The sequence below is a fragment of the Drosophila miranda genome (assembly GCF_003369915.1).
Source record: "Drosophila miranda strain MSH22 chromosome Y unlocalized genomic scaffold, D.miranda_PacBio2.1 Contig_Y1_pilon, whole genome shotgun sequence".
In the NCBI taxonomy this organism is placed as follows: domain Eukaryota; kingdom Metazoa; phylum Arthropoda; class Insecta; order Diptera; family Drosophilidae; genus Drosophila; species Drosophila miranda.
Window position 1 is genome coordinate 16619095 of NW_022881603.1, and position 16862 is coordinate 16635956.

The window sequence follows — 16862 nt, forward strand, 5'->3', positions numbered from 1 at the left end:
CAAGCTTCCAATCGCCTCCTCCTCCTCTTCCTTCGGTCTTCTGGGGCTTTCGGGGCACGCCGCTCCAGAGACAGACCCGCCCCATCACTTTCTAACCCTACTAACACGCTCACTCACACAAACTCACACACATAGCCTGTCTATCTATCTCTCTCTCTTTCTCTGTATCTAACTCTATCTCTTATTCTGTCTCTTGCTCACATATTCGTATTTCGAGTTGCGATTAGGTACACACACCAGAACAAATCGAAATTAAATTCAAGAAAATAATCGAATCGAATCGAACAATTTTAATCTTGATTTGCCTATTTCCGAATTGAGTTCCCCCGTTTCCCAGTTAACGCCTGATCGTAATTTTTGTTTTAGTTTTCGTTTCACTATCCCCGAGTTGGTCTTTCGTTTGTACTTTTGATTTATCAATCACACGCTTACGCCTTGATATTTTCAATACTACTCAACTGCTTTTGGGTCTGAAGTCTGTTTATTCATCCTAAAAAGTTGTTCATTACCTACAGTTTCATTAAGTGCATAGAAAACATGTAAAGTCTTTCCCGCTCTCGCTCTTTCTCTCTCTCTCTCTCTCTCTCTCTTCTTATAAATATATACATATATACATACATATATATATCCAAGTATATACAGTCTTTTCCTCTTATTTGAGTAAATGGGAGATCTTTAGATTTATCAAATAAACAATATATACCTCCTAATGCTCGATGCCACTAGCGGAGACTTTTCCCACTCAAATTCAACTCCCCCATCAAAAATCAAATCGAATTATACATATATACATTAAGTACCTATGTACGTGTACATATACTCTTGTATAAATAATGCATAGCGTGCTGATTCTGGTTTCAGTTTTGATTCTGCCTACCGTTCCCTTCCCGAAACCGATTTAAATTTTTTTATTTTTACTGCCAGATCCCCATCCATTCCTCCCTCGACCGTTTCCTTTTTGGCTTAATTTGCTGCAGTAAAATCATTTTTCATTCGGCTGAAACACTGAACGGATCACAATTACCATATGAAAGAGTTGTGTGAGCATTCCTGATCAGGTCAATCAAATTACTTACAAATTACACATACGACCCGTTGAACAGTTCAAAAAGAAAACCGAAACAAATTGAACAAAAATTAATTGCGTTTGTATTGGACCTGACGCACACGCACGCGGCGATTCCGCCCCGCCCCCATATCCCCCAAAAATATGATACGATAAAAAAATCTAAAGAAATACCGTAAATACCGAAAATACCAGCTACACTTCATACAATCTCATACCCGAATCCGTATGCTTGCCCCATTAGCCGACCGGCCACCAATTGTGTATCCACGTGTGTGTGTTTTTTTTTTTTTTTATACCCGATACTCAAAATGAGTATTGGGGTATATAAGATTTGTGGTAAAAGTGGATGTTTGTAACGTCCAAAAGGAATCGTTTCCGACCCCATAAAGTATATATATTCTTGATCAGCATCAATAGCCGAGTCGATTGAGCCATGTCTGTCTGTCCGTCTGTCCGTCTGTCCGTCCGTCCGTCTGTCCGTCTGTCCGTCCCCTTCAGCGCTTAGTGCTAGAAGACTATAAGAGCGAGAGCAACGATGTTTTGGATCCAGACTTCTGTGATATGTCACTGCTACAAGAATATTTCAAAACTTTGCCCCGCCAACTTCCGCCCCCACAAAGGACGAAAATCTGTTGCATCCACAATATTGAGGATACGAGAAAACTAAAAACGCAGAATCATAGATAATGATCATATATATCAGATTGCTGAATCAGATCAGATCATTTTTATAGCCAAAAGGAACAAATCAATTTGCACTGGCTACGCAGCACCCGACGTCACGCTCAGACTGATTTTCTGTCTCTCTCGCACGCACTCCTTGTCGTGTCGTTTAATATTAGCGGCGTCTGCCGGAGGAGAGCCATACTGACTTAGTATCGGGTATAACTGTAGAGTTGCGGTCTCCGCAGCAACTCACAACGTTCCCCCTCGTTTTTATTGGGAAAACAATATTAACAATAGTGGATGGGGGGGGGGGGGGGGGATGGGTTGTTGGAATGGGAATGTTGAGGGTAGGTCCGCTCCCGCGGGACTGCCGCTAGGCATTACTTCGCGGTGCGGAGCTTGGTGTCTTCTATGGCTCTAGTTGGTTCGGCATCGCTCCAGCCTACGCAGCTCCCTTATGACGCTTGCTGCCATATTGGCAGCCGCCTGCCACGTCTGCTCGTCGGCTACCATCCGCTCGGTGAGGGTGTCTGCGCTTACTCCTGGGCTCGCCTCTCCTAGCATCTCTCGTTCCCGACGAAAGCGGGGACAGGAAAAGAAGACGTGCTCCGCGTCTTCATCTACTCCTGGCCCGCAGTAGCTGCAGTACGGGTCATCGGCGTGCTTGAAGCGGTATAGGTATTTCTTGAAGCAGCCATGCCCCGTTAGCAGTTGTCCGAGGTAGTGGTCAATCTGGCCTCTCTTCCGCTGCATCCATGGTCTCAGCTGGGGGATTAGCCGTCTCGTCCATCTTCCATTCTCGGCTTGGTCCCATCGCCGTTGCCAGCGTGCTATAGTGCCCTCGCGGCGTTCGCTACCGACTGCCATGCCGCTCTGCCGCTCGTCCGCCAGGAGGCCCAGCGGGCCCATGCCTGCCACCAAAAGTGCGGCGTCCTCTGACACCGTCCGGAAGCAGCATGCAACCTTGAGGGCGCAGCGTCTGTATGCGCCTCTGCTGTCCCTGCTGTATGACGGCACCCTCATTGCTGGTGCCCACACAACCGATCCATATAGGATTATGGAGGTGACAACTCCGGCGATGAGCTGTCTGCTGCGTTGTCTTGGCCCTCCAGTGTTGGCCATCATCCTACTGATGGCCGCTGTTGCTGTGGCTGCCTTCGCGCTTGCGTACTCCAGGTACGACTTAAATGTAAGTCGCTGGTCGAGTACTACCCCTAAGTATTTTAGGGCGGGATTGGTTCTGGTGGCGGTGCTGCCAACCATCACGTACGCCTGTTCGACCACCTTCCTGCTACTTATGAGCACAGCCTCCGTTTTCTTCTCCGCTAGGGACAGTCCGTTCGCTGTGAGCCATGATGTTATTTTTCCCACTGCTGCGTTGCATCTCTGCTCTGCTCCGCTGATGTGCTTTGCTACCGTCACTAGCGCGATGTCGTCCGCAAAGCCCACTAGCGTGCAGCCTTCCGGTAGTTCCAGACGCAGGATGTCGTCGTACATCGCATTCCACAGGATCGGCCCTAGGACCGAACCCTGTGGGACGCCACCGGGGATAATTTGCTGCTTCGCTCCATCTTCCGTGTCGTACAGCAATACGCGGTCCGTGAAATAACTTCGGAGCGTCCGGATGAGGTATTGGGGTGTGCCTCTCCTCGCCAGTGCATCGAGGATGCTCTTCCAGCTGGCCGAGTTGAAGGCGTTCCGCACGTCTAGCGTGCACACTAGGCAGTATTCCTTCGAGCCTCCTGCCCATCGCGTTCCTGCAATGGCTTCTCTGGCCAAGCTCGTAACCATCTGGATGGCGTCGATGGTGCTCCTCTGCTTCCTGAATCCGAACTGGAGGGTGGAGAGGCCATTCCGTTGCGTCAGCTCGGCCTCGAGTCGGTTGCATACCAGCCTCTCGAAGATCTTACCCACACCATCTAGCAAGCATAGTGGTCGGTACGCCGATGGGTCGCTTAGGTCCTTGCCTGGCTTGGGTACCAGGGCAAGTCTCTGGCGTTTCCATGCTAGTGGTACGTACCGCTCCTGGATGCACTGGTTGTACATCCGTGTGAATACCTCTGGGTGGGCTCTGACCAAGCATTTCAGTGCCGCGTTGGGGATTCCGTCGGGTCCTGCCGCCTTGCCGTTCTTCAGTTTATCAGTGACCTCCTTCACCTCCTTCACCGAGAAGGTGGTGGTGGCCGCCTGTGCCTGATCCTCGACGCTGTCTGCCTCCTGGAGTGGTGGTTGCCGGGGGAAGAGTGCGCAGACTATTTCCCTCAGCAGGACAGGGCACTTGGGGGTGGGTTGCCTACAGAGCTTTCCCATGACCAACTTGTATGCCCCTCCGAAGGGTTCTGCATCTGCCGCCTCACAGAGCTGCTGGAAGCATTTGGCCTTGCTGCTTCTAATGGCGTCTCTAAGGGCTCTCCGGTTTGCCTTGAATGCCGCCCCTTTGATCCCAAACTGTGGTGTACCTCTGGATCGCTGGTACGCGCGTCGCGCTGCGCAGCACTCCCTCCTTGCTTGGGCGATGTGCTCGTTCCACCATGGTACTGGGCGGTGTCTACTTCCTCCTAGCTTCCTTCGCTGCATAGCTGCATCACATGCCGCTACGACGGTCCTGGAGATGGATCTCGCGCTTGTTTCGGCGTCCCCGGCGGCAGCTAGGTTCTCTGCTGCTGTTAGAAGCGCGTCTGTATCCAGCGTTGCTTCTTTGTAGCCAGTCAATTGCGCTCGTTGCCCCCTTGTTGCATTCCCGATGGCGGCTGTGTCCGTCATCACAGCCAGGTGGTCGCTGTGCGTGTACGTGCTCAGGACTTGCCACTTTGCGTGGCGAGCGATCTCCGGGCTTGCAAAGGTGAGGTCTATGATAGACACTCGGCCTGCTTTGCTGTATGTCGGGGTGCTTCCTGCGTTCAGGAGACAGACGTTCAGGCTCGCAAATTCCTCCAATAGTGCTGTCCCTCGGGGCGTGTTCCTGGCACTGCCCCAGGTCGTAGCCCAGGCGTTGAAATCGCCCGCTATTATGACCGGGGATCTGTCCTTGGCGTCGTTGGCTATGTCCCTGATGACCGCCTCGTATTCGCTCTGTGTGAATCGGGGGGCTATGTAGCAGCTATATAGGTACGTGCCATTATGTTTGGCTCTCGCATAACCCACCTTAGCCGCTCTATGTGTGAGCTGGCCTGGTTGGGGGCCACAGCTCCAGATTGCCGCACCGCCGTCTGTGCTTTGGTGCCAGATCGCTTCGCTTCTTTCCTTATAGGGCTCACTGAGGAGCGCCACATCGATCTGCTGCTCCAGCACCGTTTGCGTTAGCAAGTCCTGGGCAGCTTGGCAGTGGTTGAGGTTCAGCTGAAGTAGCTTAACCATCTAGCAGCTGGGAAAGGGCTTTCTTATACTCGGGACAGCTGCGGCTGAGGACCGAGGGGGCTGTTGAGCGAGCGTCTCCGTTGTTGCCCACGCACAGTAGGCACTTTGGGGGGTTGGTGCATTTGTTTTGTACATGCCCCTCTCCGCCACACCTGAAGCAGGTATCCTTCGCCACTGTACGTTGGCTTCTGCATCTCGCTGCCGTGTGGCCGTAGGCCATACACTTGAAGCAGCGTGTTGGCGCGATCCGTCGTCGCATGCGGCACACCACCCAGCCGATTCGCACCTTGCCAAGCTCCAGGAGCTTCTGTGCAAGGGCGGGCTGGAGGTTTAGTGTAGCCACCTGCGTGGCACCATACGCTTTCCGCATCCTCGGCTTTGTTGCTTGGGTCAAGTCCAGGTCGGTCGCTGCTGTAATTGCTTCCAATACCTCATCGCCTGTCGTGAGCTCATCTATGTCGAGCACTTCGACCGCGACTGTCTCCTGAATGGCCTTTACAGCTGCCATCTCTCCTATCGCTGCCTGTATTGCCTTCTGCAGTTCCTGTGGGGCAGGGTCAGATGGTTGTTGCATCCTGAGGAGCAGCTCGCCCGAGGCAGTCTTCCTTATGGCCTGGACCTTGCTCTTCAGGGCCTGGAGCGTTGGCGCTGCCTTCACCACCTTCAGGATCTCGGCATATGACTTTCCCTCGGTGCACTTCACCAGTACCGCGTCCACGTGTGTGTGTGTGTGTGTGTGTGTGTACGTGTATGTAGAACTAGCAGTAAATACGCCCCTCCGGGACTGTGGTAGCCGTAGTAGCTCTCTATGTTTCTATATGTTTCTCTATAGGGTCCTGCGTGACCTGTTGGCTGCTGCATGTTTGATTTTCCGACTTTAATTTGGTTTTCTGTTCTGTTCCTGTTTCTGTTTCCGTTTCTGGTACTGTTTCCGCTTCCGTTTGTTCGGGCTTGTGTTGTTTGCATGCCCACTTTTAATTAGCTGATTGAATTTTCTTGTTCTGTCAGGCCTTGCCAGTCCACTTGCCCACTATCCTTTCCTCAAACTCATTTTGAAGCATGGAAATTTCTACCAATTGTTCGTAGTTTTGTCGCCGGTTTGACATGGAGCTCATTAAAAAACCAATACGAGTTGGCAGAGGAGACGAAAGGAAAGAATCAATGGTATAATTGGCAAAAATAAAGAAAAAAAACGAGGGGGAACGTTGTGAGTTGCTGCGGACACCGTAACTCTACAGTTATACCCGATACTAAGTCAGTATGGCTCTCCTCCGGCAGACGCCGCTAATATTAAACGACACGACAAGGAGTGCGTGCGAGAGAGACAGAAAATCAGTCTGAGCGTGACGTCGGGTGCTGCGTAGCCAGTGCAAATTGATTTGTTCCTTTTGGCTATAAAAATGATCTGATCTGATCCAGATTCAGCAATCTGATAGATATGGTCATTATCTATGATTCTGCGTTTTTAGTTTTCTCGAATGTGCAATATTGTGGATGCAACAGATTTTCGTCCTTTGTGTGGGCCGAAATTTTGAGATACACGTTTTATAGTAAGATCTAACAGGAGTGCGGACACCAAATTTGGTTACTCTAGCCTTAATAGTCTCTGAGATTTTTGAATATCCCCAGATTTTCGTCCTTTGCGGGGGCGGAAGGGGGTATGGCGAAATTTTGAAACAAACTCGTCTCGGTCCGATATATTAGGAGTGTGGATACCAAATTTGGTTGCTCTAGCTTTTATAGTCTCTGAGATCTAGGCGCTAATGTTTTACTCTAAGCAAAGCCGGCTATGCTACGTGTGTGTTAGAGAGAGACAGGACGAGAAAAAATTAAATTGTTTTCTTGATTCTGGCTATAATAATTATACGATCTGGTTCAGATTTTGCACTCTTTTGCCACAGATTACCGCCCTTTGTGGGGGCGGAAGTGGGCGGGGCAAAGTTTTGAAATATTCTTGTAGCAGTGACATATCACAGAAGTCTGGATCCAAAACATCGTTGCTCTCGCTCTTATAGTCTTCTAGCACTAAGCGCTGAAGGGGACGGACAGACGGACAGACGGACGGACGGACAGACGGACAGACGGACAGACAGACATGGCTCAATCGACTCGGCTATTGATGCTGATCAAGAATATATATACTTTATGGGGTCGGAAACGATTCCTTTTGGACGTTACACACATCCACTTTTACCACAAATCTAATATACCCCAATACTCATTTTGAGCATCGGATATAATAATTAGAAATTTCATCAGATTAGAGAACCCTGAAAAATATAAGAAAAGTATTTCCCACAGCGGAAATGTATTCTTCGCAAAGCATCCGCCTAGCGCTTGCCCCGCACTTTTTTGCTTAGTTTTTTCTTCGTTTTGGTTGAGAAACGTTTTGTGTTTTGGCTTCTTAAATTAATAAATCGCGTCAATTAATTTCGTTTTGTTTTTATACCCGATACTCAAAATGAGTATTGGGGTATATTAGATTTGTGGTAAAAGTGGATGTGTGTAACGTCCAGAAGGAATCGTTTCCGACCCCATAAAGTATATATATTCTTGATCAGCATCAATAGCCGAGTCGATTGAGCCCTGTCTGTCTGTCCGTCTGTCCGTCTGTCCGTCCCCTTCAGCGCCTAGTGCTCAAAGACTATAAGAGCTAGAGCAACGATGTTTTGGATCCAGACTTCTGTGATATGTCACTGCTACAAGAATATTTCAAAACTTCGCCCCGCCCACTTCCGCCCCCACAAAGGACGAAAATCTGTGGCATCCACAATTTTAAAGATATGAGAAAACCAAAAACGTAGAGTTGTAGAGAATGACCATATCTTTAAGACTGCGGAATCTGAATTGGATCGTATTATTATTATAGCCAGCATCAAGAAAACAATTTCATTTTTTCTCGCCCTGTCTCTCTCTAACACACGTAGCATAGGCGGCTTTGCTTAGAGTAAAACATTAGCGCCTAGATCTCAGAGACTACAAAAGCTAGAGGAACCAAATTTGGTATCCACACTCCTAATATATCGGACCGAGACGAGTTTGTTTCAAAATTTCGCCATACCCCCTTCCGCCCCCGCAAAGGACGAAAATCTGGGGATATTCAAAAATCTCAGAGACTATTAAGGCTAGAGTAACCAAATTTGGTATCCGCACTCCTGTTAGATCTTACTATAAAACGTGTATATCAAAATTTCGCCCCACCCCCTTCCGCCCACACAAAGGACGAAAATCTGTTGCATCCACAATATTGCACATTCGAGAAAACTAAAAACGCAGAATCATAGATAATGACCATATCTATCAAATTGCTGAATCTGGATCAGATCAGATCATTTTTATAGCCAATAGGAACAAATCAATTTGCAGTGGCTACGCAGCGCCCGACGTCACGCTCAGACTGATTTTCTGTCTCTCTCGCACGCACTCTTTGTCGTGTCGTTTAATATTAGCGGCGTCTGCTGGAGGAGAGCCATACTGACTTAGTATCGGGGATAACCGTAGAGTTGCGGTGTCCGCAGCAACTCACAACCCCCTCGTTTCTGTGTAGGTTAATGGGTTAGTGGTTACCGTTTACTGGTTGAGGTTTAGGTTAAGGTGGCTAAGGTAGGTCGTCTTGACTCGTCCTATCGCTTTTGCAGCATGAAGTTTTGTTCTACTAGCATGCCTCTTAAAAACTAAAACAACTACCGCTGATGGCCACTGGTCAACCAATCGTCATCGATCATCGATCATCTCAGTACAACACTCACACAGGATCAACCAGAACTTTAATATACATTATCCAACATAAAGAGAACTCCTCTCCACTATTGAGTAAACGATGGCTTCCTCTTTTAGTACTCCATCAATCTGGCCGACGAGGGCAAGGACAATCATGCACAGCAGATCGAGCGCGCGGAGATCGACAACCTGGTGAGGAGTCGCATGGAGTCCTTGAACCTGCCCACCAACGACTACGATGACGTGAGCGAGAAGCGGAACCACTTGTCCTATGTGATAATCAACCCGAGCTGTGATCTCAAGCTGGAGGAGGGCGATCTCATGTGAGTCCAATCATCCGTGCAGCAGGACCACCATCACTTTTCTCTACCACATTTCACATTTCTTTCCACAGCTACTTGGTGCGGCCGTCGCCGTTCTCGGCCCAAAAGACCTTTGAGCGCCACAATTCGCGTCGCAAGTCGAACATCTCGTTCTGCTCGAACATCAACCTGGGCGCCACTTGTGGGCCCCAGATGCAAAACATGTCCTACACCGCCGTCGGGGCTGGGTCGCGTCGCGGCTCCGGCATCGCCGGTTTGAACCCAATGCAAATGCAGAGCGTTCAGACTTTGGCCGGGTATGGATCATCCTCGCAGCGCTGTACCGCACCGATGCAGCAAATTAAGTCGAATTCTCTTTCTCTACCCGACAGTCCGACGGTGGTTGGCAATCAGCGTGGGCGGAGTAACTCATTGCGGGTTGGCTATTATTCCTTCTTCCACACCCACACCCACACGTACACCACCGCCCCACCCCCACACACCTCTTCCTCGCTCTCCCCCCCTCTCTTTTTCTCTATGTTTGTTGATTTAACTCACGTTCCTCTCGTTGGTTTGTTCGATTTCCGTTAAGATACACCAAGTGCTAACTCTACGGTCTCCAAGGTCTAAGCATATCTGGCTGTAAATCATCTTCAAAAGAGTTTCTCAGTTCTTTCCATACATTCGTCGAAGACGGACGTGTCGCGCATTGAAGTTTCTAAATAATCGCAAAGAGCATTCTGTGTGCTTATCTCGCACGAGAATCTATTTTTAGACACTGCGTAGCGGTGTCGGTAACACGAGAACAACAAAGAACAGTAAGCGAAGTAAGCTGTCGTACAGCGGGCAAGCTTTTGCCCTCGCCCTGCGCGCAGCCGCAAACGAAGGGCAACAAAAGCTCAACTTTTCTTAGTAGCAAGAATTCTTGATGCTAGGCAATCACAAATTTGTAACAAGCAAATTTCGTGAAGTGCCAAAAAATGGACGTAGACTCACCTGATCATTCCCAGCTTAGTGATAAGCTTTCAGCGACTGATAAGATGAGGAAAATAGCTGGTGCACCTGCAGAATTCCGTGCCAGCTTCCAGGCAATTGGAACGCCTAACTACAATAGTAGCTTGATCGCAACGACTACAAGCACTATTACCACGAGCACACTATCTTTTTCAACAGGGAAATGTCCAGCGAATTACTCAATGGCAAATACCGTAACTGGCAGCATATGTTCAGTACCGAGCACCTCGAGAGCTGAGGCGTCTACTTCAAGCTTAGCCAAAAAAGTATCCCAAGGAAAAGATTGTAGCTTTCAGATGCCGATGGTCTCTATTAGTAAAAAGCAAAAAAGAGCTGATAAAGTCTCAAAAACAATTAAAAAAACTACACACCCAGCTATTCCAAAAAATCACCCATTCAAGGGCCGCCAAAATTTTACACCTGTTACTACCCCTTCAGTAGCACTTCTAAATAATCGCTATGCAGCGCTATCTGAAGAAGCTGAATCTGTCATGGAACTGGACGAAGAAGAGCAACATGGGCTAGTAGCAAACGAAGCTAGCAATGAGCAGCAGCCAAGCATAGTGCCTAAGCCTCCAGCTATTTGCGTGCCGCAAGTGAATAAAATGGACAAACTCGAAGACGCCCTCAATTCTGTAATTCCAGCTGATGAGTATGACATTCGCACATCCAGATTTGGAGTTTCGCGTATATATGCAAAAAATTCCCAAGCTTTTCGAACAGTTATTGATATGCTGACGAAGCAAAACTGTGAATTCTGGCACCATCAGTTGAGAGAGGATACGCCGTACAGATTGATTATTCGAGATATCCATCCAAATGTACCAAAACACTTAATTGAGCACACTTTCACCGACAAGGGTTTCACAGTCATGAACATCTACTGCCCCAGGAAGCCAAACTGGCGTAATATTGAAATAAATGAAGAGGATGATCATGAAATAAATAACTTAAAAACAAGACAGAGTATGTTCTACGTGAACCTAAAGAAAACACCAAATATTGCAGAGGCACTTAAGATTACTCAAATTGGAAGGCACAGAGTAACAGTAATTAAGGCAAAGCACATTAAAGAATTGGTGCAGTGCTTTAGATGCCAAGATTTTGGACATACGCGAAACTACTGCCTTAAAAAGCCAGTCTGTGGAAAATGCTCTGGCGACCACTATACTGGATCAAAATCGTGCGAACTAAGTCTTAGTAACAAATCCATTTGTGCAAACTGCGGCGAAGATCACCTATCTAGCTATAAAAGTTGTTCAGTCCGAATTGAACTCAGCAAGAAGCTTAAGCCGACAGCCAGACTACCAGAAGATGGAATGCCTGCCAGTAGCAAAAATAAAAATCACCCAGTCGGATCGCAAGTCATCTCAAATGCCAATGTGAGGAGTGGGTTCTCCTATGCAGACATAACAAGACCGCGTGCAGAGAAAAATATTAACGTGAACACATTACATGACAGCTCCCGGTTGTTTAATGGTGCTGAAGATCAACATTTTAGTAGCAAATTCAAAATATTAGAAAAAGCTATAAACGACCTTAATAGTAGAATGGATCAAATGTTCAAACTAATACAGGATACGATGGAGGCAAACAAAGCCTTCCGCGACCTGGTACAGAAGCTTATTTCAAAATGAACAAGCTTCAATTAAAAATCGGATTATGGAATGCACGAGGGCTAGTCAAGAACATTGAAGAACTTAGACTTTTCCTTAATGCTAATAAAATCGATGTAATGTTGATAACAGAGACACATATGCGCCCTGGTCGGAGAGCATTCGTACCAGGATACGATCAATATTACGCTGATCATCCCAGCGGAACATCGAAAAGTGGCTCTGCTCTGTTCATACGATCGTCCATTGCCCATACTCAGAACGAACCTATGTCCAGGATAAACATACAAGTTGCCAGCGTGAGTGTGCCGACTAATGTTGGATGCATCAAGATCTCCTCACTATACCTGCCACCCAACCAACCTTGGAGTACAACTGATTTTGAGCAACTTTTTCTTAGCCTGGGGAACAGATTCATCGCAGGCGGTGACTTTAACGCAAAGCACCCATGGTGGGGTAACGTCAGATCATGCTGTCGAGGGAAGCGATTGCAAGAGGCCATCGTCAGTAGCACATGCGAAATCCTTGCCACTGGCGAGGCAACTTTCTTCTCATACAACACTCGCCTTACACCTTCTGCTCTCGACTTTTTCATTGTCAACGGGATTGCGCAAAACAAGCTGTCAGTCGAAACTAAATATGAACTCTCCTCGGATCACCTGCCAATTGTAGCATCAGTGCATCATTCTCCTCAAATCAAAACTATGAAGCAACAAATTCTCCCTCGAGGCTCTTGCGTTGAAGTATTTCAAGCCGAACTAGATAGTAGAATCAACCTCAACACGGAAATAAAAAGTCCCGATGATATAGATGATGCAATCTCGATATTTATGAGAAACGTAATATTGGCTGCATCTTCTGCTGCGCCTGTAAACCAATGTTCACCAAGCCAACGACGACTAGATACTCTTCCCCCAAGTGCCGTAGCTCTCCTGCGCCTGAAAAGAAGAGTAAGAAGAGAGTATGCGAGAACGGGTGATACTCGAGTTCATCAAATCTACTTGAGACTATCAAACCGTTTGCAAAAGGTACTTGCAAAAGTCAAGCAGACGAGCATTGATAACATTTTAGAAAAAGCTGGCCCCGATGCATTTTTCAACTATACTCTCTGGAAGCTTACAAGCCGATTTAAAAGAGTAGTCATGCCTAAATCGCCAATTAAAAATCCAGCAGGCGGTTGGTGCTACTCCAGTCAGCAAAAGGCTGATATCTTCGCAGACAGTTTAGAACAAAGATTTAAGCCATTTAATCTTACGTCTGCTGTTACACGAAGGGCCGTCGAGCTACAATTGGAAATGCCATTTCAAATGTCCTTGCCAGCAAGCCCAGTCACATTTCAAGAGGTGGTGCAGCAAATTAAGAAGCTGAAGGCCAAAAAATCCCCTGGTGAGGACCTGCTGGACAACAGGACTTTAAAACTTCTGCCTAAAAAAGCGCTGCTATTTATAGTGCTGCTCCTCAACAGCATTCTTAGGATAGGACACTTTCCTACCTGCTGGAAGATGGCGCTAATCTCCATGGTACCTAAGCCAGAAAAACAACACACAGAAGTCGATGGCTACAGACCAATTAGCCTGCTCTCAGCGCTGGGGAAGATGGCGGAAAGAATGATACTGAACCGCATCATGCAGCTTGAACCTGTAAAGAAAAGAATTCCAAAGTGGCAGTTTGGATTTAGACAAGGTCACGGCACGCCAGAACAACTTCATCGAGTGGTCAACTTCGCGCTTGATGCAATGGAGCAAAAAATGTATTCGGTAGCTGTGTTTATGGTCATTCAACAAGTGTTTGACAGGGTGTGGCATGATGGCCTCCTCTTTAAGCTGAGAAACATATTGCCGCCGCAGCTATTCCAGCTGGTGAGTAGCTTTCTAATGGACAGAAGTTTTAGAGTTGTTGTAAATGGAGCAAAATCATCGAAGCGCCCAATCTGTGCAGGCGTCCCACAAGGCAGCGTTCTTGGACCAACGTTATATACCCTATATACAGCCGATATGCCTTCCTCAAGGGTAATAACTGGGTTGGACGAGGACGATGTGTTGATAGCAACCTACGCGGATGACACTGCAGTGCTGACCAGAAGTCCAAGCATAAATCTAGCTACGGAAGCTCTGCAACAATATGTGAGCAGCTTTGAGGTCTGGGCTCAGAAATGGAACATAGGCATCAACAGCAGCAAATGTGCTAATGTTACTTTTGCTACGAGAACACTTTCTTGCGGAGGCATTAATATGCTGGGCTCCACACTTACGCACAAGAGCTCGTACAAATACCTGGGTGTTGTACTCGACAGGTCACTAAATTTCAAAACCCATACTACCATGGTTCGACAGTCTGTGATGGCGAAAGCGGGAAAGATGGCGTGGCTACTTGCACCAAGAAATAAGCTATCGCTGTACAGCAAAGTCACGATATACAAGTCCATCCTCAGCCCCATATGGAAATACGCACTTCAAGTTTACGGCATCGCGTCAAAAACCAACTTAAATAAAATTAGAGTTGCTCAGTCAAAAGTTCTACGACGAATATGCAATGCTCCATGGTACATACGAAACAGCGACATCGAGAGGGACCTAAAGGTTCCCAAAGTGGGCGATGTTATACAATTACATGCAGCAAGGTACTTGCAACGACTTGGTGGTCACCCTAATGCGCTAGCCAGACGTCTAATTAACCCGCCAAGGAAAAGAAGACTCAAAAGGAGTCATCCACTGGATCTCCCTACTAGATCCCTCCTATAACATCTCATTAACTTTTTGTAAAAATTCTAAATAATGTATGTACCTACTCCATATATGTAACATTAAGTTTAAGTATGTATCTCCTGTGATCAATTGTTTTTCCCCTTAAATGTAAAACTAGATTAAGTTGCCACGAAAGGTAGCAGTAAACTTGTTTACAATAAAATACAAATTTTCCACATGAAAAAAAAAAAAAAAAAAAAAAAAGAGTTTCTTGCTTATTATGTTGATCTATTTATGGCTTTGGGTTCATTCAAAGCAGTTAAGCGCACAGTTTAATCTACAAATTTAATAAACAAATAAGATACTTATGTATGTAGATACATAATGTATTTTATATGGCTGTCAGAAGAAAGATTCATGCTTAGACCTTGGGCTTTGCCTGCGGCCGCAGTGTAGACGCTGTCCTAGGGAATGTAAATTTGGGCTGGCCATGGGTCTTCAGCTCCAGTTCGCAGTCCAGCACACACCTCGTTATCTTAGTTAAGTTTTTTAAACAAATTGGCTACAACAAAATACATAGCGGCTCGGTCCATTCGGGGCCAGCACTTGCACTCCCACACACTAGCATCAAAATTCTCGTATCAAAGTTAAGCCGCAGACCACTCTACCGATCAGCACGGCAGCCACATCAATAGCAGAAGCAGCACCGGCAACATCCAGAAGCACACCACTGCAACAGCAGCAGCAACAACCCCTAGTCATAGTATCAACGCAGGGCTTGACCCAGAATCAAAGACCTCAGAATCCTATCAGAACCAGAGTCAAATGTAGATCAGTTTGTCGGCAGGAGCGAGCAGAAATTCTAGATTTTTGTCCCTGTGTTTTCTTTTTTTTTGAGTGACTGTAACTGCAACTGCAACTTCAACTGCAAGAATAGCCAATTTGTATGTGTATTGTAATTGCGTTTTGTTGGTACCTGCGCTGGGTTTTCTCCCCTCACTAATCGCGAAACACTTGCGTGGATATTTCCTTGCTCCTCTGTCCTTGCAGATCGACAACGACATACTTCTGCGTCGATCCTCCTCTCTGAGGCAAGCCCTTCCCAGCGTGGGCGTCAGTCATGGCCGGCGAAAGTCCTCGCTGGAGGAAATCGGCATCAGCCATTTCACGACCCTGATGCAGGCCACGAATCACAGCAACCCCATCAAGATCTCGCTCAATGGCAGCATAGGCATGGAGGTAAGTTTTAATCGCGCACAGATCATATGAATCCTATTGATGACTAACGCCTGTGCTAGAATCAGATTTCTCTCCAGGTCACCCCGCCAGAGGAGCCCACACCCATGCTGGGCGTGCCCTGCATGATGGGCGGCGGTGGCGGCGGCGGCATAAACCCATCCGGAACTGGATCCTCAACTAGTGGCATGCTGGGGCCTGGCTCTTCGCTGGCGATCAATACGGCTGACCTGGGGCCAGGCCCAGGCACCTCATCGGGGGCCGGTAGCTCCCTGCAGCCCCAGGACTCGCTTGGCCCCCAGTCGTCCCAGGTGTCGTCGCCGCAGCATCTGCAGGGAACGATTGTATGATACAACCTGATGTGGGGGCGCCGTCTCCGCACCTCCATGTCAAAGAACAAATGGATATAGAACACGGCCGGCACACACAGACACACGCGTAGAGATAATTTCTGAGAGAAAAAGTATTAGGGGAGACCAACCCACCCCCAATGTCTGTGGTGTGCGTCCCAGTCCCTCTCCCTTTTAAGACGAGCCCTGCATAGGGAAGTGTTTAGCTACCGATATAGTGCGATAGATTACCATAGGAATAGGACTAATTACGAGTATATGCTTTACAAACAACAAACAACAAGCAACAAAAGTTGAGGCAAATTGTGTTTTGGGAACAAGATATGTAGTTAAACTATTGGATAGATTGGATGATGATTTAGCTAACTGTATATATATATATCTGAGCATAGTTCTAAGTACCCGATTCGTTTCTAGCATATCCGAGGAGCATAGGAAACTATCAAATTCTCAAGCCCCTATATCTGTGTGTATATCCCACATATATGCAAGTCCTATTCGGATTTTGGTCGGCTTAACTTCCTCCCACATACATATAATATACCACATATAGATACTTGTCTGAAGGTGCTATCAATGTCATGTACTATACACATACACACGAAAAACATCCCAAGTTTTGTAAAACTCTTTGAATTGTCTTACACAATTGTAAAAACAAAGGCAAATGAAAGAAAAATAAACTAAACAGGAAACGGTTTTCATAACATAGTTTGGAACGGGCTTTGGTATACTCTAATGCTTTACGAAACCAACCAAAAAAATGATATATACAAATATATACATATAGAGGCAAAGAATTTGTATATATACACTGTATATTAGAAACAACCAACATTCAAGGAAGC

The 16862-nt window shown here is 47.0% G+C and overlaps 1 protein-coding gene across 1 annotated transcript in view; it reads left to right on the forward strand.

Moving 5' to 3' along the window:
• Nucleotides 1-16824, forward strand: part of LOC117191458 (potassium channel subfamily T member 2-like) — a gene marked incomplete at its 5' end in the record, with an annotated part of 29533 nt that extends 12709 nt beyond the window's left edge. Inside the window, 5 exons of the mRNA XM_033396319.1 lie at nucleotides 8930-9135; nucleotides 9207-9431; nucleotides 9507-9552; nucleotides 15479-15667; nucleotides 15727-16824. Coding sequence (XP_033252210.1) covers nucleotides 8930-9135; nucleotides 9207-9431; nucleotides 9507-9552; nucleotides 15479-15667; nucleotides 15727-16014 — 954 coding nt within the window. The remainder of the gene's footprint in view (nucleotides 1-8929; nucleotides 9136-9206; nucleotides 9432-9506; nucleotides 9553-15478; nucleotides 15668-15726) is intronic.
• Nucleotides 16825-16862: the final 38 nt, after the last annotated feature.